This window comes from Hypanus sabinus, chromosome 12 (assembly GCF_030144855.1).
Source record: "Hypanus sabinus isolate sHypSab1 chromosome 12, sHypSab1.hap1, whole genome shotgun sequence".
In the NCBI taxonomy this organism is placed as follows: Eukaryota; Metazoa; Chordata; class Chondrichthyes; order Myliobatiformes; family Dasyatidae; genus Hypanus; species Hypanus sabinus.
The window spans coordinates 51,245,822-51,266,370 of record NC_082717.1 but is presented as its reverse complement, the minus strand read 5'-3'; the positions used below and the strand labels follow the sequence as shown (position 1 = coordinate 51,266,370).

Here is a 20,549-nt window from a genome sequence, read left to right as displayed (position 1 = left end):
TCTCCCTACTGATCTCCCTCCTGGCACCTGTCCTTGCAAGCAGAACAAGTGCTATACCTGCCCCTAAACTTCCTCCCTTACTTCTATTCAGGGCCCCAAACTGTCCTAGGTGAGGCATCTTTTCACCTGTTAGTTTGTTGGAGTCTTGCACCATGTCTGGTGCTCCCAGTGTGGCCTCTTGTATATTAGTGAGACAGCGTGTACTGGGAGAGTGCTTCACCAAGCACCTATGCTTAGTCTGCCAGAAAAAGTGAGATCTTCCAGTGGCCACCCATTTTAAATCCACTTCCCATTCCCGTTCCGATATGTCTATCCATGGCCTCCTCTGCTGTTGTGATGGGGCTACATTCAGGTTGTAGGAAAAACACCTTGTATTCCGTCTGGGTATCCTCCAACCTGACGGCATGAACATCAACTTCTTAAACTTCTGGTACTGCCCCTCTCCCCCCCCCCAAACTTCACCTTTCTGCATCCCTTTTTCCCCTCTCTCATCTTGTCTTCTTGCCTGCACATTGTCTCCCTCTGCTCCTTCTCCCTTTTCTTTCTTCCATAGCCTTCTATCCTCTTCTGTCAGACTCCCCCTTCTCTGGCCCAGTGTCTCTTTCACCAATCAACTTCTCAGCTCTTTACTTCATCCCTCATCCTTCAGGTTTCACCTATCACCGTGTGTTTCTCTCTCTGCAACCCCTCCCCACCTTTTTAAATGTCCTCAGCGTTTTTTCTCCAGTCCTGCCAAAGGGTCTCGCACTGAAATGTCAACTGTACTTTTTTTCCAAAGTTGCTGCCTAGCCTGCTGGGGTTTCAAGCATCTGCAGATTTTCTCTTGTTTATCTCTGTTACTCTATTCTTTCACAGAACAAGTCATTCTGCTATGTTTATCCTGTATTTGCATTTACTTCATTAATGTTTTTGGAATTCTGAAGATGTTTCAAAGGAAATTTTTTGAAGCTGTCAACTGAATGATATTTAATGTCAACATGCATTTTGACCTTCACTTCAAAATTCCTTCTGTGAATTTTATTTGTACTTAATTAATTTGGGAAGGGATATAATTTAGAGCTGGTAGAATGCAGCAGTTAGCAATTTAAGTGAAAAATTGGCTTCAGACAAAAGCATCTTCTGCTTGTGGAGAATTTGTTTAGATGAGTCTTGCATAACTAAAGTGGCTGAGAGAATATTATACATTTAAATAATTAACCATATAGAATCAAGTAAATACCACTCTCTAAATCTGTATATAATTACTACAAAGTCCTTTCATCATTTTGCTAGCTTAATTACCAGTTAGATATCCAAACTGCCTGTAAATTTTTTAAAAAATAATGCTCGCAAGTTAAGTGATCTTACACAACTGATCATTGAACAATGTTTTTTTTCCAACATAAATTTCAAATTAGGAACTAGAAAATTGCAATTTGCAGGTAAATACTACAGAAATCAATTTTCTGAAATATTCAAATGTTACGAACCCCGTAACTGGGTTACTTACCAGCAAAGATAGAGACGTCCGTTGGAGTCTGGTGACACTATTTTTAACAGTATTTATTAGTAAAAATACACAAATAATATCAATGCAAATATACAGATAATATATGTCATCAACACTAAACCTAAAAGTGTGGATATAATAATAATCAATAAGAAATGAGCTCTATCGTGGTCTAGGGGATAATGAATTGTCCGATGGAAATATAAAGTTTACTTCAGTTCATACAGGCTGCTGTCATTTGTTTGTCGTTGTTTTGCAATTGTTGGGGAGAGAGAGAGGGAGAGGGAAAGGGAGAGAGAAACAGTTACCGCTAAGTGTTTTTCCAACCTTCCTAAATTTCGATCCGTCGGTGTCTCATTGCTGTGGCCGTTCAAGTATGACCTCTCCTTTAGCTAAGCTGTTCTTCCATGATGAGCCCGTCACCCAGGCAAGGGAGGACACACACGAGCTCTCACCGGCTTTTGCTATAAAACGCTGTCACGGGATTTCTAGCGTTTCTCCTGGTGCGTCTAAAGGGGGTGTTCCACAGACACCTCTTTTATCCTCACTCACGGGGTCTCAGATGTCAATCAGGTTGGGATGATGCAATCCCTCCACCAGACCACTCTGGTTGTCCCCTGAGGGGTTTCAATGAATAGTACAGTACTCAATACACGATTTCTTCTCCAAGAGACAATGGCAGTAATCAGTGGTTCCGTTCCGCTTATGTCAGGAGACATTCCACCTGGTTGTGTATTCTGTGTGTCTCTCTCTCATTTCCTGGGTCTGAGACCCGAAATAATAGCGATCTTGCCGTTCTCAAAAAGGAGGGGGCGACTTTGTACCCTTCGGCCCCTCAGAGTTGCTCCACCTTCGTAACACAAATAAGTTCTGTGACTGGTGACCTTCCTTTCACACCATGCTCATTGCATACATCTCGATATAACTGTTGTAAAATGAAACTCAAACTTTATTACTGTAATTTCAAAATGATCTTGCCATTGTTATCCATGTTTCATCTTCAACTTTAGTACTATTGACTTTTCTTTATAAAATATTTCCCAATTCTCACCACAAGAATATCATTCACACAGACATCAACAAGGAACAAAGTTCCTCCAACTAGATCAGCAAGTAATTAGCAAGTTTTATAGGAATCTCTCTTGTTATCCAGATTAGTTAACTGTATCCTAATCTATTAGGTAATAATCATTGTCCTCGTTGTCAAAAATATGTGGTGTGGCTTCAGGGTTGACATGGAGTTTCACTGTCACGCCCTTCAGCGTGCCCAGCTGGTCCCTAAAATCGTCACTATACTGCTGCAGAATGTCTTCTGTCATGTGTGCATGCTTAATTTCATGACAGTTGAGCTGGATTTTGCAAACCCAATCGCGGCCCAATAGACTGGACCCACTGCCCTTAGCTATCGCCAGGCTGGCTTCAGCCTTCTGACCCCCAGCTGAAATATCCACATATAACACCACTAAATGAGGTATGAGCTTTGGCGGTCTGATGGGAGGCAGCTTGGGCCCCCATGTCCTCCTGTAGGTCTCCTCACTGATGACATAATGCAGTAGCCCCTGAATCAATCTCAAACCCAAGCATGTTGCAGGCACACACTGCTTCCTCGTCTGCTTCTCCTAGGTGGTGTGTGGCTGCCTGAGCCTGGTGAGCTTTCCCCTGCCCAGGCTTAACCTTTGAACTCCTGCACTTTTTAGCTAAGGCTATATCACACTACGTCGGATAAATCCGTATCCAAAGCTTTTGCTCTTCGCCCACACTAAAATGGTGTTTTTGTCCCCCGAAACCGGAGCTTTTCAGAAACGCTTTCCAAGGTGGATATTTTTGAAAACGCTGCTCGGGCAGATCAGTGTGGATGGGGTAACCGGAGACTTGAAAACGCTGTTGGGCAGCAGCAGTGCGCTATTTCATTGTTTTCTTGAATGCAACCTAACAATTTCAGAACAGATGGCAAAGAGACTGAAGCCAGAAGAGTTAGAAATGTACTCACCAAATACTTTGACCCATAACTTACTGAATAAATAAGTATACTCACTTTGCCCTGTTTTCTGTCCGGGCTCGTATGAAGGTTTACCTATTTATGCAAGTACTTCTCTGACAATAGATGTGTAACAGCCTAATGTAACATTGTATGGAAATACAAGATAACAGTGATGCAGACATGTTTTATACATTTAACAAGGTGCTTTATTAATGCAACAGAGTTGGTCAGTTTTTCGATGTTCATCGTCAGCCAGGTCAATCTGTCTATGAACTCCCTGTCGGTTGCCTCCGTATGCTCCAGTATTTGTTTTTTTTAGTTTTAAGTTCTCCTGCGTGAGAGCCAACAGCTGTCCGTTGTTTTTAAGTTTCTCTAGTCTGTAACTACAGAAATGCGTACTTTTATGATGAGATTCAACACCAAACATGTCGCTTGTTTTCAGTAGATGTGTCCTGCACATGTGCAGAAGGAGGAGATTCGCCGAAATCTGCATTTCGATGTGGATAGAGATATTTTCAAAAACTCATAGTGTGGATGCCTATCATTTTTATGTGAAACCGGTGTTTTCAAAATTATCCTGTGTAGTGTGGATGTAGCCTAAGTGTCCCTTTTTCTACAAGCATGGCAGACAGTGTCTTTGAATTTGCAATTGTTTGCATAGTGCATCCCTCCACACCAAAAACATTCCACCTGCTTTGCCTGTTTACCGGTCTCCCTCCTGACTTGGTGCCCTGCCGCCAACAGCGACCCCCCACCCCCATCTCCATGCCTTGGGCAATCTCTAGGGCTTTCTTGAAAGTCAACCATGGGGTTTCCCCCAACAAGCAGTATAGTACGGTGTCATTATTAATGCCGCATACTAATCTATCATGGAGCATGTCATTCAACACGGCTCCAAAATCGCAATGCTCCGGCAGCTGCCGAAGCTCGGCCACAAAATCACCCACTGACTGACCTGGCTTCCTGAAATGGCTGTGAAACTTACACCATTGGACTATCGTAGAAGGTTTCGGATTGTGGTGGTTCCCGACAAGCTTGACCAGTTCGTCATATGGGATTACCCCTGGTTTCCGTGGTGTGGCTAAGTTCCTCATCAACTTGTAAGTCTGTGCCCCACACGCACTCAGGAGAATAGAACTCCCGTTCGAAACATGCTGACACATCCACAAAACCAGTTCACTTTGTTGCTAAAAATATGTGGTAACTTTTACTTTAAAAAAGGACCACTCGACAATTTCATGGCCAAAAGAACATCTTTATCTGGGACGGCAAATGATATTTACAATACAGAGGTTTTTAGGTAACTTGTGCGGCCTGGGTGGTGGAACTACATACAATACATACTGGGAGTAAAACCCCGCTGACCCCGAAACCCGCCTCCTGTTACCAACAGCTTTCGATTAGTATTAACTTACTGTTAATAACAATCCCATCACAACACTTCACAAAATTATCATTCAGTTAATGAATGCTCATTCTTAACCACTGTCAGATCTAAGAAGGATCATTACCTGACGCAATAACTGTTTTTCTTTCCATAAATTCTACAAATTTGTTGATTTTACTTTCAGCATTTTTAATTTACTTTTCACTGATAATAAATTAGCATTGTTAAAGATGGTTTTTAGTCCCATCCCTTCATCATCCTGACATTGTGGATTTTATGGTGAGAGTTGCTCTTTATCTGCCAGTGTGATTGCATAAATGATGGTAGTAACAATAATTTCTTCTTGTAACCCAAACCTGATATTTGTGTTGAATGTGCCTTTCTACTATCCTTTCTGAAAGTGGATTGGAGCAAATGGGAGGTGAAATTGTACAGTTGCATCATGAATATAGAATGTGGTGAAATCCACTTAATTCTGTTAAGTCATTTCTTTGTGCACTCAATTGTGAAGAAGTGCTTTGAGAAGTTGTTCATGAAACATCAACTCATGCCTGAGGAGTGTCTTGGATCTGCTCCAACTTGCCAACCGTCACAACAGGTCCAGAACAGGGGCCATTTTATTGGCTCTTCAGAGCCCTGGATGATCTGGACCATGAAGATTCATACATCAGGATTTTCTTCATTGACTACAGTTCAGCCTTTAACACTTGAAACAAAATACTAACCTCCTAGGCTTTGGCCTTGATATCTCTTTGTGCACTTGGATCCTTGATTTCCTCACGTACCTCACTTTGTATGGATTGGCAATAACATTTCCTCCACAATCACCAACAGTACAGGTGCACCACAAGGCTTGTGCTTAGCGCAATGCCCTACTCATTTTATTTCTATTATTATGTGACTAGAACAACTCCAGAGCCATATTTAAGTTTGCTGATTAATGTTGTTGACAGAAACAAAGGTGGTGATGGATAGGCATATTGAATTGACTTTACTTCTTTCATCCTTTAGATACATGAAGAAATCTTTACGTCTCCATCTAAATGTGCAATCATAGTAATTTATATTAAGTTATAATAAATAGAACAGTCAATGTAATATAGAGTACACTCAAGTCAGTGTGAGTTCATCAGTCTGGTGGAAGAAGATGTCTCAGAGCCTGTTGGTCCTGGCTTTAATGCTGCGGTACCACTTCCCAGATGGTAGCAGCTGGAATAGATTGTGATTGGGTTGCCTTGGGACCCAATGATCCTTTGGGCCCTTTTTACACACCTGTCCTTGTAAATGTCCTGAATCATAGGAAGTTCACAACTACAGGTGCGCTGGCTGTCTGCACCACTTTCTGCAGAGTCCTATGATTAAGGGAGGTACAGTTTCCATACCAGGCAGTGATGTATCCAGTCAGAATGCTCAGAATGCTCTCAATTGTGCCCCTGTAGAAAGTTCTTAGAGTTTGGTGGCTCATACCAAACTTCCTCGACTGTCTGTAGAGAGGCATTTTTGTGATTTTTTTTTTCATCAGCCATCTGGTGTGTACAGACCACATGAGGCCCTCCATGATGTGGATACTGAGGAACTTAAAGCTGTTCACCCTCTCAACCCCAGATCCATTGATGTCAATAGGGGTTAGCCTGTTTCCATTCCTGCTGTAGTCCACAACCAGCAACATGTTTTTGTGACATTTGAGGAAGAGGTTGTTTCTTTGAAACCACTGTGTCAGGGTGATGACTTCTTCCCTGTAGGCACCTACAGGCATATAAGAGCTCAAATGAAAATCTGGTTGAATGATAACAACAATCTCACTCAGCATGAGCAAAACACGAGCTGATTGTGGGACTTCAGGGTGAGGCAGTCCTTATTACTGGATTGGAGGTGGAGCAGGTAAGTAACTTCTTGGGACCAATGGTGAAATCACAAAGAAGGCATGACAGTGCTTCAACTCTCTAAAAAGTTTGTGTAGATTCAGCATGTCATCTAAAACTTTGACAAACTTCTACAGAAGCTGAGTGGAACATATCCTGACAGCTTGCATCACTGCCTGGTATGGAAACACCAATGCCCAGGAACAGAAGAGACTATAACAAAGGTTGGAACACATTTATAAAAGGAGAGCTACCACAAGGACACTGATCATCCAGGCCATGCTGGCATTTTGCTACTAACATCGTTGGGGCCCACAGCACAAGTTCAGGAACAGTTATTACCCTACAACCATCAGGCTCCCGAACCGGTACTGAGACGACCCCAGAATGAAAAGACTCAACTTCAAGAACTCTGCAACAACAAAATACTTACTTGTTTATTATTTGTATGATTTATCTTCTTTTGCACATTGTTTTTGTCAGTCTTTGTTTTTATAGTGTTTCATAAATTCTATTGTATTTATTTTTGTGTAACTGCCTATAAGACAAATGAATCTCAATGTAGCACATAATGATATATATATAGTATTTACTTTTACTTTTAGCTTTCAGTATTGATTAACTTTGAATTTTGCAACAGGGTATATTCAGTATCAATAAGACTTACAATAAAAGTCTCTCACCATTGTTAAAACAAAGATTCCTTCAATTTCCATATATGTCTGTGAACTTCAACCACTTATTTTTTAGTTAGGTTGCCCAACTCCTAACCAAGAATTGGATATGGCCCATATTGATTTTTAAAGAAAATTGTCATAGTAGGAGTGTATATAAATATTCATTTGAATGCCAAATGAGCTTTCATTGTCTCCAGTGTGCTGATTCAGACAGCCTGTATGAATACAAGTGATAAGGCAGAAGGCAGCCATTCTATTCATTAAGTTTCTTGTTGAGCTTGTGACTTGTGTCCACTTTGCTACTCGGTCTACTGAATCTAATATCCAAAAATTTAAGTGCAAGCCTTGAATTTATATGATGACTGAGCATTATTTGCTTTATCATGCAACCCACTTAGCCTGGGAAGCATTCATGAGAATCTATGCTGCAATTTGGTGAAGCTTTTTCTATACCCATGCATCCTGCTGCCCTGTGAATTTAACCTTTTGAGAGCTTAATTGGGCCTATTCATGCCTTTTTTAAATAAGAATTGACAGTTTTATCACTAATAATACTCAGACAGCTTGCAAATTTCTTCATGATGCACTGAGATGTTATCCATTCACCTGTGTCTGCTATTCTCTCTGCTTCATTCACAAAGCCAAACCTCCAAATCAAACTGAGCAGTGTATTTGAATTCAAAGTAGAAAGCAATGTTAAGTCAGGTTGTCACGTTGTTCATTTCTTAATTTTCTCTCAAATGCACTGCCTTTGTTGTCTCTTGTGTTTAAAAACATGATCTTTAAGATTGGACACCAATTTCTCGAGGAACAATTGATGTAATTTGTACAATCTGATTTCTTTAGCATTATTCAATAATGTATGACTGAGACAGGAAAATTTCTGTGAAACCTGTGCAAGCTAAAACAGCCTTCATTTTTGTGGTTAATCCAGTTGCCATGGAAACTTTGTTCTTTCCACGTTGTATGCATGGCAGTTAAATAATATAATTCAGTTTCCATTCATTCAAATCAGAGTAACTTTACTCTTAAAAAGTGGTTTACAAATGTGCAGGGTACTGGTCAATGTACTATTTGAATTTGCACACTGTAATATTTCAAGATAAAACTGTAGTAAGTTACTTGCACACATACATCCTTAGAAACCTTTTGCAGTATTACTGAGGAAATTTCAGGTCAGAAAATTTGCCAGTCAAACCTCAATTTTGATCTGTAACCCTAAAAGATATTAAAAACATTGCCTTATTGGTTTGCAATGGACATGCTAAACTTCAGAAATCTCAAATTAGATTGTAATCTTTTTTTTGCGTCTTATGGCATTGGAAAACAAATCCTGAAAAGCTTTCAATTTCCATCAATTATCTTTTGAAGAACAAGAGTATTATGTTAATCATTTTTGTGAACACATCAAACTAATGTTTTGAAATCATTCCATTTTTAAGATTTTGTTTAACTTGGCTTCACAATGACACATTTATACCTTTCAAATTGCAATAGTTCCTCTGTAACAATTATGTTTCTGTCTGTTTGTGATCATCTGGGAGAAAGAGTCTTTGAAGCTACATTCTAGGCTTGCCATCAGGCTCAGATGCATATCTGTCTTCACTAAGTATTTGGATTTTATCCATAAATTGAAAAGTAAATTAAATGGTTTAATATAAGCAATATGAAGCAGATTTTTTTAAAAAAACTTCAAACATAATTATGCTTATGTCAAGAATTTAGTTTGAAATCTTTGCAATAAATCAAAATGTTCTGAAATAAATAATTATTCATTTCTGGAAGGATGTGGAAGCTTTAGAGAGGCTGCAGAGGAGATTTACCAGCATGTTGCCTGGACTAGAAAGCATGCTTTATGAAGATAGGTGAGCGAGCTATGGTTTTTCTCTCTGAGTGAAGGAGAGAGTGAGAGGCAACTTGATCAAGGTGTATAAGGAGATATGAGGCACAGGTTTAGTGGACAGCAGGAGACCCTTTTCCCCCAGCACAGTAATGGCAAATACAACTGGGCAGGATTTTAAACTGATTGTAGGAAAGTATAGGGTGGATGTCAGAGGTAATTACACAGTAAGTGGTAGGTGCCAGGGGTAGTGGTAGAGGCAGATTCATTAGGTGCATTTCAGAAACTCATGGATGTTGGTAAAATCGAGGGTTATGTAGAAGGCAATTTATCTTCAAGTAGGATAAAAGGTTGGGACAGCATCTGGCCTGAAGAGCCTGTAATGTGCTGTAGCATTCTGTGTTCTATAATGTTATTCAAAATGCTCGACAGGTTTCATATTCATTGTTATCACTGAATATCCAATCATATTTCACAAAGACATTAAAACTTCACATTATTGAATTAGAATTAAATTCATATATTTTGACTCTCGGGTACTAACTTGTTTCAAAAATTATTTTGATCATTTTATCATTGAAGAAATAAAACATAACAAAGTAATGGCAAAACTATTGCAAGTTTGGCTCTTTCATTCCATTTTGAATATTAGTTATAGTTTCATATACTCCCAGAACACTTGGTTTGATTTGAGACTGGTCAGAATAATTCAGAATGAAATGGATCTTGTGGGTTTTTAAATGTTATTCAATTGCTTCATTGTAATCCATGTCTGGATTGACATCTGAGGTTTCTGTGACACTTCCACTTTTCTAATTCCCTTGGTTTTCAGTGAGAAATCATTTACAAAAAAAGACTTCCTCGAGTCATGGCTACAGGGATTTTTTTTCTTTGCTCTGTGGTAATAATTTGGAGAGTCTACATTGTCCAAGGACTTTATTCATCTTTCTTACTATGTTATTTTAACAACAGAATTGTAAAGTTAGCTGATACACAATGAGCCGCCAGCAAGAACAAAAATGAGATAAATAATCTTAGAATTTGTGTGGGCCAGCATGCAGACAGGCATGAACAGTAAAATATGACTGAATATTGTCTCCACATCCAACATATCTTTCACCACTTCAATGAGACCTATCCACCAGACACATCCTTACTTCCCCTCCACTCTCCACTTTCCATGATGATTGCTCTCTCCATGTTAGTTCATCCCTACCTACTAGTCTTCCTCCTGGCACTTTTCCCTGCAAGAGGCAAAAATGCTCTACCTGCCCATTCACCTCCTTCCTTGCCTCCATTCAGGGCCCCAAAAAGTCCTTCCAGGTGAGGCAACACCTAATTTTCAAATCAGTTGGGAGTCAGCCACTGTATCCAGTGCTCCTATTGTGGCCTACTCTGTATTGCTGAGCCCCAATTTAGATTGGGGGATCACTTTATTGAACACCAGCTCCATTCACAAAACGTGGAATTTCCTGGTGGCAAACCACTTCAATTCGTACCCCCATTCCAATTCTAACACATTAGACCATGGCTTCCTCTTCTGCCATGATGAGAAACACCTCATATTACACCTAGGTAGCTTCTAAGCTGATGGCATGAGCTTGATTTCTTTCCCCACCTTCTTTCTCAAACCATTCTGCTCTCCCCCCCTCCACACTTACCACTTCTCCTCACCTGTCCTGGATGCCTCTCCTTCCTCATCTTCCATGATCCACTCTGCCCTCCTATCAGATGTCTCCTTCTCCAGCCCTTTGCCTTTTCCACTTATTACCTCCCAACTTTTTAGTTCATTTTGCCCTCCACCGCACATCTGGCTTCACTTACCACATTCCAGCTCATCCTCCTCCTTCTCCCCATACCTTCTTATTCAGGCACCTTGCCCCTTGCACTCAAGTCCTGATAATGGGTCTCGGCCCAAAACATCGACTGTTTATGCCTGTTGTGTTCCTCTAGAGTTCTGTGTGTGTTGCTCTAGATTTCCAGCATCTGCAGGATGTCTTGTGTTTATGACTGAATAGCCCAGGATAGGAGATGCAACATTGGATCCATCCAGCAGAAATTCAGTTTGAATTTGTCTGATGTGATGTGGAATGGAAAATAAACTGCTCTCACCTGGCAAGAAATCTGGTGTTTGGAGGTAGGAATATATGGAATGTCTAAGGGCAATGCATACCCATCGTAAAAATAGCATAGCACAAAGTTACAAAGGATGAACAAAACAATATATCAGTTCCTGATCTTGAGTTTGGTCACAGTGAGTAGGGGTTTTTATAATATATAATTTCAAAATGTACTTGTAGTAACATTGTCCTGTTAGGATTTAGCATTGTGCCTGCAATCTCAGGTCGCTGGGGATGGTGCAAGATAAACAAACAATGAGAGCTTACTTTCCAGCAAGACTAATCCAGGTGCCCCATGCAAGCCTTATTGACAGAGTAAGGGGGCATGGGATCCAAGGGGAATTGCTTCGTGAATCCAGAACTGGCTTGCCCACAGAAGGCAAAGAGTGGTTGTAGACGGGTCATATTCTACATGGAAGTTGGTGACCAGTGGTGTGCCTCAGAGATCTGTTCTGGGACCCTTTCTCTTTGTTGTTTTTATAAATGACCTGGATGAGGAAGTGAAGGGATGGGTTAGTCAATTTGCTGATGAAACAAAGGTTGGGGGTGTCATGGATAGTGTGGAGGACTGTCAGCAGGAAATTGATAGGATGCAAAACTGCTCTGAGAAGTGGCAGATGGAGTTAAACACAGATAGGAGTGAGGTGGTCCATTTTGGTAGGTCAAATATGATGGAAGAATATGGTATTAATGATAAGACTCTTGGCAGTGTGGAGGATCAGAGAGATCTTGGGGTCTGAGTCCATAGGATGCTCAAAGCTACTACACAGGTTGACTCTGTGGTTAAGAAGGCATACAGTGCATTGGCCCTTATCAACCCTGGGATTGAGTTAAAGAATTGAGAGGTAATGTTACAGCTATATATGACCCCAGTCAGACCACACTTGGAATACTGTGTTCAGTTCTGGTCACCTCACTACAGGAAGGATGTGGAAGCCAATGAAAGGATGCAGAGGAGATTTACGAGGATATTGCCTGGATTGGGGTGCATGCCTGATGAGAATAGGTTGAGTGAACTCGGCCTTCTCTCCTTGGAGTGGCGGAGGATGAGAGGCGACCTGATAGAGGTGTATAAGATGATGAGAAGCATTGATCATGTGGATAGTCAGAGGCTTTTTCCCAGGGCTGAAATGGCTAACATGAGAAGACACAGTTTTAAGGTGCTTGGAAGTAGGTACAGAGGAAACATCAAGGATAAGTTTTTTACGCAGAGTGGTAAGTGCATGGAATGGGCCACCAGCGATGGTGGTGGAGGCAGATATGATATGGTCTTTTAAGAGACTCCTGAATAGGTATATGGAGCTTAGAAAAATAGAGAGCTATGGGTAACCTTAGGAAATTTCTAAAGTAAGTGCAGGTTTGGCACAGCATTGTGGGCCAAAGGGCCTGTACTGTGCTGTAGGTTTTCTATGTTCCTCTGTTACTACACAAGTGGGCCGTGAAGTATTGGGAATGCAGGTTGGGGGTTATAGGGAGATAGGAGATTCTGGTGAATACAATAAAATCTAGTGATCATAATGATCATTGGGAATGTGATGGAAAAGAATGCAGTATCCAGAAGAACTGAAGATTCCACCTCTGATTTTAAAATCCCAAGTATCAATATTTTTGTGTTATAGTCTATTGATCCTGAAGGTATCCTTGACGTCTATTCCAAGGGTAGAATATCAAGTATTTTTCTTCACTGAAATTGATTTGCCAACTGAATTTGATATCAGGGAATGATGGTTTATGGTCAATAGCTCATATTTCACATAAAAGTTTCTAAATTGCATTAGTGGGCTGCGAAATGTTTCCATATAAACTTCCAATTGTGAGTGCATGTAAATATTGCACGATGCTATTAATGTTTTATGGAAAGGTTTTGAAGGCTGTTTTCCTACCACATTGGCAGTGTGCCTGATCTGCTGATACATTGGTTCCCTGGATATGTTGTGACTTCCATTAGCATGTTGCATATTCTCAGAAGAGACTTCCACGCTTTTTATTGGCTCATACTAATATTGGCCCACACCTGCTCATAATAAAATGTCAGGCATGGTAAAGACCTGGGCCTCTAGCTTATCTGGTTTCCTTGCACAATCCACAGTCGTACAGGTTAGCTTTAGTCAGTTGTGGGCTTGCTATATTGTCACCTGACATATGACAACAGTTGTGGGCTTTCCCCAAGACTCTGAAATGCGTCGTTTGTGTCAATGAACAACACCTGTTCTTAGATGGTGTTGGCTGTTGATGCAAACGGTATATTTCATTATGTTTCAATGTACACACAACAAATAAAGCTGATCTTTATCATTTCAAAACTTCCATAACACATGAGGGACAGTATTCTAAACAGGTAGAATTGAAGACTGAAGAATTTCTCCTTCACAATGCATCTTCTTGAGTACCAAGCAATGTTCCCTCTAAGGTGTGCATGCACACATCTTTTGCTACTAGCGCACAAAGGAATTTAAACTGCATGTAAACCGATATCACCCTCTACCTCGTGAGTTATATTTTATGATTGAACACAATCACATTTCCTTATCCAGTTTCTGATGCGGACGGTGTTGACAGCATGGAGTTTGTGATGATTTGTCTGCAGATTTTAGAAACAGCTAATTTATACTGATTTTATTGAAAAACTTATTGATTCATTATGTCAAATTCCAAAGAAGCAAAGACTGAAGCACAAAAGAACTGCAAGTACATTTAAAGCAGAATGGATTAATGAAACAGTAGAAATTGCTATGTCTAAAGCTCATGAGATTAGAAATGTGCAGTTACAAAACAGGAACTAGCAGAAAATTTTGCGCACACTGTTCAATACAAGTTAGAGGGAACATACCCCTTGGTATGCTGATTTTCATAGATAACTCTTATACAAATAATATTTTTCTCCCTTTGTGATGGTCAGCAAAAATGCAGATGCAAGTTTAAACAACAAGAGGAATATATGTACATCCTATTACAAGGTCAAATAGTAATACGTCTGTTTATGCTTCTCCAGGCATACCAAGAAGATTTTTTTTCTTGCTATCACATTTTCATCATTTTTTTTGGACATTTCATTACACAGCAGCACAGACCCAAGCCTTTTGGCAAATTCAGCAATGTGATATGACCTTGATTAAATATTTCTAGTTTCACAGAAAAATTTAAGCTCCATTCATATCTTCCCTCCCTCACCTACAACCATCAATTACTTTCTCACTTTTTGCTTCCCCTCTGGTTGGTTTTCCTGTCATGATTGCACACTCATTTCTCTTTCAAACAGCTGATCATGAAGCAAAATAAAAAAATATCCTTTGGATGATATATTCAAAACCTGTTACGATTTTTCAGAGGTTCTGGGTTTCAGAATGCTCAGCTTCAAAGATTCAAACTACATTTATTCTCGAGGTATGTATGCAGTACACAACCCTGAGATTTGTCTTTCCTACAGACAGCTATGAAACAAAGAAAACCATAAAAACTTTTCAAAGAAAAACTTGAAGATCCTCCCCCCACACACAAAAAAAAACACTTCTTGCAAACAGAAACAAAAAAAATGTGTGAAAAACACATGATTTGAAACATAAAATTGAAAGAGTCCAGGAGAATTCAGTTCAGCTTGGTGCTCATTATTTGTAGGCCACCCAAAATAGGAACAAACTAAGGAAAGACTAGAAACCTGAATTACATCATAATATGAACTATGGAGTCCATATACAAACTGCTAATGTAAACTTTGGTATTATTGTAATGATCTTAACTAAATTAAAAACTTACTGAAAGAGGAGCACCTTTTATCAATTATGCATTTGTATAGCATTTAAATTGAACTCTTAATATGTGAAATCTGAAGGTTTGGGTCAATCTTCTTTAAAATTGTGCTTCTTGCGGAGTGAGTGGTTTCGTGAAATGATTCCTTTCATATTGCTTTTAGGCTTGTCAGCAGCTCCTCTAAATGCATGTAGTGCTCATGATACATAGCCCATGTATTTGCATTTAAAATATTTGCTGCACTCAGTTTTCAGCCATATGTCACTTGAAATCCATGTCAGGAAAGAGAGAAGTGAAAGCTAGCAGATATTTGGAGGGAAGTGACATGGCCTTTAACCAGGATAACATTGCAACAGAGATATTCAGAGGTATATTACTAATAGCATACTTAGCTGAAATGTGCGAATGTGGTTCTCCTGGAGATTATTGTCATGGCTGTAGAGATTTCCACCTTGATATTTACTCCTTGGTGGGAAGTAGTAAAATGATCCCCATGTCCAAAAATTTGAGAAATGCATCCATTTCTCAAGCAAAATACCTTACATTTACTTTGATGTTGACATCATTGTGACTACAGTGCCCCGGAGAACACTTCATGGATGATACAGAGCTTCAGGAAGAGAGGGGGCAAGGGGATTCGTTTGGGATTGATACTGGGCTTTAATGTTTCTCCTGAAATTTGCCACATCATTTTACATTTTTCTTGTGCAAATTGACCAGCAATGCAAACTTCAATTTTATTATAACCATTGTGAATTGATATCACGTTGACAAGAAAATGTCCAGTTAAACGCTGGGATGTGTTCCCAGCAAGTCCTCTGAGATACAACACAGCCTCTGCTCAGTGCCAGAACTTACCAGCCCATGCAGTTAACATCAAGCTTTAGAGTATAAACTGGAGGAGAGTGGGTTATTAAACCTGGAGCATAATGGAGTGTAGTTCTAGGCACCTCACTATAGGAAGGAAATGCATACAGAGGAAGGTACCTGACACAATGCCTGGGTTGAAGTGTTTCAGTTATGAGAGTCTAGGATTATTTTCTGGCCACTTGATAGAAGTTTATAAAATTATGAAGTGAACAGATGCTGAGTAATCTTTCCCCATCGCTAAAATGTCTAACCAAGGAGGCATAGGTTTTGGAAAAGCAGATAGGAGGTTTAGAGCAGATCTGAGGAGGAATTTTTCACCTTGATGGTGATTGAAATCTTAAATGCACTTCCTGAGGGTTGGTAGAGGCAGAAACTCTCAACATCGAAGTAGAGTCACGACAAGCAGTTAAATGGCCAAGGCAGAGAAGCCTAAGGACCCAGTACTAGGAAATGGGATTAGAATTAATGGGTATAATGGGCCAAATGGCATGTTTTCCTACTTTGGTTCTGAGTTAACAACACGTCCCTCAAGTATTTGGTTTTCAATCTGACAAGCAGCACCTTATTATTAAGAATTGTGAAAATATCCCCCCCCCCCACCCTTTCTGGACGCTGTGCCACACCACCCCCAGTGAACACTTCTGTCTCCTCACTCTGGGCAGCTGAAAATGGGCATAAACCATAGTTTCAGGCCTAGTCCTCACTACGACTGAAGACTTGGCCCCCTCCATCCATTCTGCTCACATCCAATAAATCAATGAATGAAACTTGCAGCATACAGCATTAACAATATCCAAAGGGGTCTTGCGAACACAGGAAAACTGACCATGATGGCCAATCATTATTTGACTGTAAACCTCCATTAACTCAGGCAGCAGCACGATGTGCAGCACCTTCATTATCTCTGCCTGATGCACCATCAATAACTCTCTGAGACGTGAAGGCGAGATATCGGCTTTCATTGACTGGAAGAAAGAACGAGCAGTCGTTGACCACCATACTACATCCTGGAGACTGAGGGCCAGGCTCAGGCCTCAATCACCTTTATACCGGGGTCTGTGGGAGGAGCCACGGTCAGTGGGAGGGGCCGCAGGAGCAGTCAGCAGGGGGCATGTCCAGACAGGTATATGTAGTTCACCACATTCACCCCCCCCCCCTTTGTTTTAAAAGAGAGTCCCCATGGGGCAAAGTTTCTTACAAGTATATTTACAGGTTAAAGGTGGTCGAATCTGTCGCTGTGATCTACGTAGCACCGGCTGTGATTGCACAGGTGCCGGTGGTGATTGCATAGGAGACGGAGGTTGTGCTGGTTCCGGCCTAACTGGAGGTGTCAGCCCACTAGGCGTCAGTGATCCCTCATGCGTGTGCGAGGCACCTGGTATATGCACGTACGAGATGCCCGGTATAGGAGTTTCGTGAGAGGTCTGTGTAGGGCTTGGTGTGCGCGGTGTCACCTCGGGTACAGGGTTCATAGTTACTGTGGGCGCCAGGTCGCGGATGGAGACCGTGTCCTCCCACCCATCAGGTAAGACCATATAAGCATGCTGGGGGTTCGCATGTAGAAGGTGAACCCTCTCGACCAGCGGGGAGTATTTATTACTCCTCACATGTTTCCGGAGCAGCACTGGCCCTGGGGACATCAGCCAAGCCGGTAGGGTGGTCCCAGTGGCAGACTTCCTGGGAAAAGAAAATAGGTGCTCGTGAGGGGTGGCATTGGTTGGACGTACATAAACAGGGAGCGGATAGAGTGGAGTGCCTCAGGGAGGACCTCCTGCCATCGAACGACCGGCAACCCTTTTGACTTAAGGGCTAAAAGTGTGGCCTTCCCCACTGTGGCATTCTCCCTCTCCACCTGTCCATTTCCCCGGGGATTATAACTCGTGGTCCGACTAGTAGCAATGCCCCTAGCCAGCAGGTACTGGCGCAGCTTGTCACTCATAAAGGAGGACCCTCTATCACTGTGGATATAGCAGGGATATCTGAACAGAGTGAAGAGCTGGCGCAGGGCTTTTATGACGGACATGGTAGTGGTGTCGGGGCAGGGGATGGCAAAGTACCGCGAGTACTTGTCGATAACATTGAGAAAATAGACATTGCGGTTGGTGGAGGGAAGGGGGCCCTTAAACTCAACACTCAGTCGCTCAAAGGGGCGGGTGGCCTTGATAAGTTGCGGCTTTTCAGGATGGTAGAAGTGCAGTTTGCACTCAGCGCAGACTTGGCAGTCCCTGGTCATCGTCCTGATGTCCTCAAGGGAGTACGGCAGGTTCCGGGCTTTCACGAAATGGTAAAATCGGGTGACCCCCGGATGGCAAAGCTGTGCATGGAGAGTGTATAGCTGGTCGAGCTGTGCGCTGGCACACGCTCCCTGGGATAGGGCATCAGGGGGCTCATTGAGCCTTCCAGGCCAGTACAGGATATCATAGTTATAGGTGGAGAGTTCTATTCTCCACCGCAAAATTTTATCATTTTTGATTTTGAACATGAACGCAACTGAGCGCTGGTCGGTCAGCAAGGTGAACCTTTTGCCGGCGAGATAGTGCCTCCAGTGCCTAATAGCTTCCGCTATGGCCTGGGCTTCTTTCTCCACTACCGAGTGCCGAATTTCAGAGCCTTGAAGGGTACGAGAAAAGAATGCTACTGGCCTGCCTGCCTGATTGAGGGTAGCAGCAAGCGCAAAATCGGAGGCGTCACTCTCTACTTGGAAGGGAATGGTCTCGTCCACCGCATGCATCGTTTCTTTGGCAATGTCCCCTTTTAATGCAGCTGAAGGCTGCACAGGCCTCAGCAGAGAGGGGAAAAGTGGTAGACTTGACCGGGGGCAGGCCTTGTCTGCGTAATGGGGGACCCATTGGGCGTAATAGGAAAAGAAGCCCAGGCACCGTCTGAGGGCTTTGAGGGTGGTGGGAAGAGGGAGTTCTAACAGGGGGCGCATACGGTCGGGATCAGGGCCAATGACCCCATTTTCCACGACACACCCAGGGATAGCGAGTCAGGTGGTTCCGAACACACGCTTGTCCCTATTATAAGTAAGGTTCAGAGCTTCGGCCACTTGGAAAAATCGTTGGAGGTTGGCGTTGTGATCCGGCCGGTCGTGACCACAGATGGTGATGTTATCCAGATAGGGAAGTGTGGCCTTCAGTTAGCACTGGTCCACCATCCGGTCCATTTCCCTCTGGAAGACCGAGACACCATTTGTGACACCGAGTGGGACGAGCAGGAAGTGATAGAGCCTGCCACCCGCCTCGAAGGCGGTGTAGGGGCGGTCCTTTGGACGGATGGGGAGCTGGTGATAAGCGGATTTCAGATCTATTGTCGAATACAGCTTGTACTGAGCTATCTGGTTGACCATATCCACGATGCGGGGGAGGGGGTACGCGTCAAGCTGCGTGAACCTATTGATGGTTTGACTATAGTCCACGACCATCCTATTTTTCTGTCCGGTCTGAACAACAACCACCTGGGCCCTCCAAGGGCTTGTGCTTGGCTCACTGATCCTCTCCCTGAGCAGCCGCTGCACCTCTGACTGAATGAAGGCCCTGTCCCCCGCGCTGTACCTCCTGCTTTTAGTCGCCACAAGTTTACAGTCGGGGGTCAGGTTGGCGAACAGTGGTGGGGGAGGGATCTTGAGGGTGGAGAGGCTGCAAGTGGTGTCAGTAGCGCAGCTGTCGGCATGGTGCTGGGTGAGATGTGTGGGTCGGTGTGTGTGTATGGTCAGTAGCGGGCTATATGGCGAAGTCCCACAAAACTGAGGATTCCTGACAGTGACTGGTGGGAGGGGCCCGTCATATGCCATAGTCACACTTTCGAGATGGCTCTGGAAGTCCAGCCCCAATAGCACAGGTGCGCACAGTTGAGGCATGACCAGTAGCACAAAATTCTGATATTCTGTGCCCTGCACCACCAATGGCGCTACACAACCCACCCGGACGTCTGTGGAATGCGACCCAGAAGCCAAGGTGACCCTCTGGCTTACCGGCCGTGTCACAAGTCCACAGTGTTGCACTGTGTCCAGGTCAATAAAACTCTCAGTGCTGCCCGTGTCAAACAGGCAGCTAGTCCTGTGCCGCTCCACCAGGATGTCCATCATTGACCTTGCAAGCTGGTGTTGGGCACTTTGGTTGAGGGTTACGGAGGCCAGAGTTGAACTACCGTCTTGGTGCCCGGTAAGCACCGGTGGGTGGGGGTGGGGCATGTTGGCACCGACAAAATGGCCGCCCACATCTGGACATGCAAGATGGCGGCCCCCATGCCTCGCACGAGGCGGGCAGGCAAGATGGTGGCCCCCATGCCTCACATGCAGCGCTGCCCAACCCCGCTCGTAGTTTAGACTTACAGACCTTAGCGAAATGGCCCTTCTTCCCGCAGCTGGAGCAGGTCGCTTCTCAGGCCAGGCAGCGTTTTCGGGGGTGCTTTTCAAGTCCGCAGAAGTAACACTGCGCAGGCTTGTGACTGGCAGCAGCTGTGGTCGGGTTCAGGGAGTTCGTGGAATCGCGACTGGCAGCAGTGTTGGCGAATTCGCTCGCGGGAACTGGTGACGACAGGGTCTGAGGTGTCCACAGAACCGGCGGGGGATCGA

At 42.9% G+C, this 20,549-nt stretch overlaps 1 protein-coding gene across 12 annotated transcripts in view; it reads left to right on the top strand.

The window, feature by feature from the left end:
- nrxn1a (neurexin 1a) overlaps window positions 1–20,549 on the top strand; it is a 1,527,797-nt gene that overhangs the window by 334,798 nt on the left and 1,172,450 nt on the right. The window contains exon 5 of one of the 12 annotated variants that reach the window (XM_059985911.1): window positions 18,762–18,775. The exons of the other annotated variants lie outside the window; for them this stretch is intronic. Coding sequence (XP_059841894.1) covers window positions 18,762–18,775 — 14 coding nt within the window. The remainder of the gene's footprint in view (window positions 1–18,761; window positions 18,776–20,549) is intronic. 12 annotated transcript variants of the gene reach the window in all.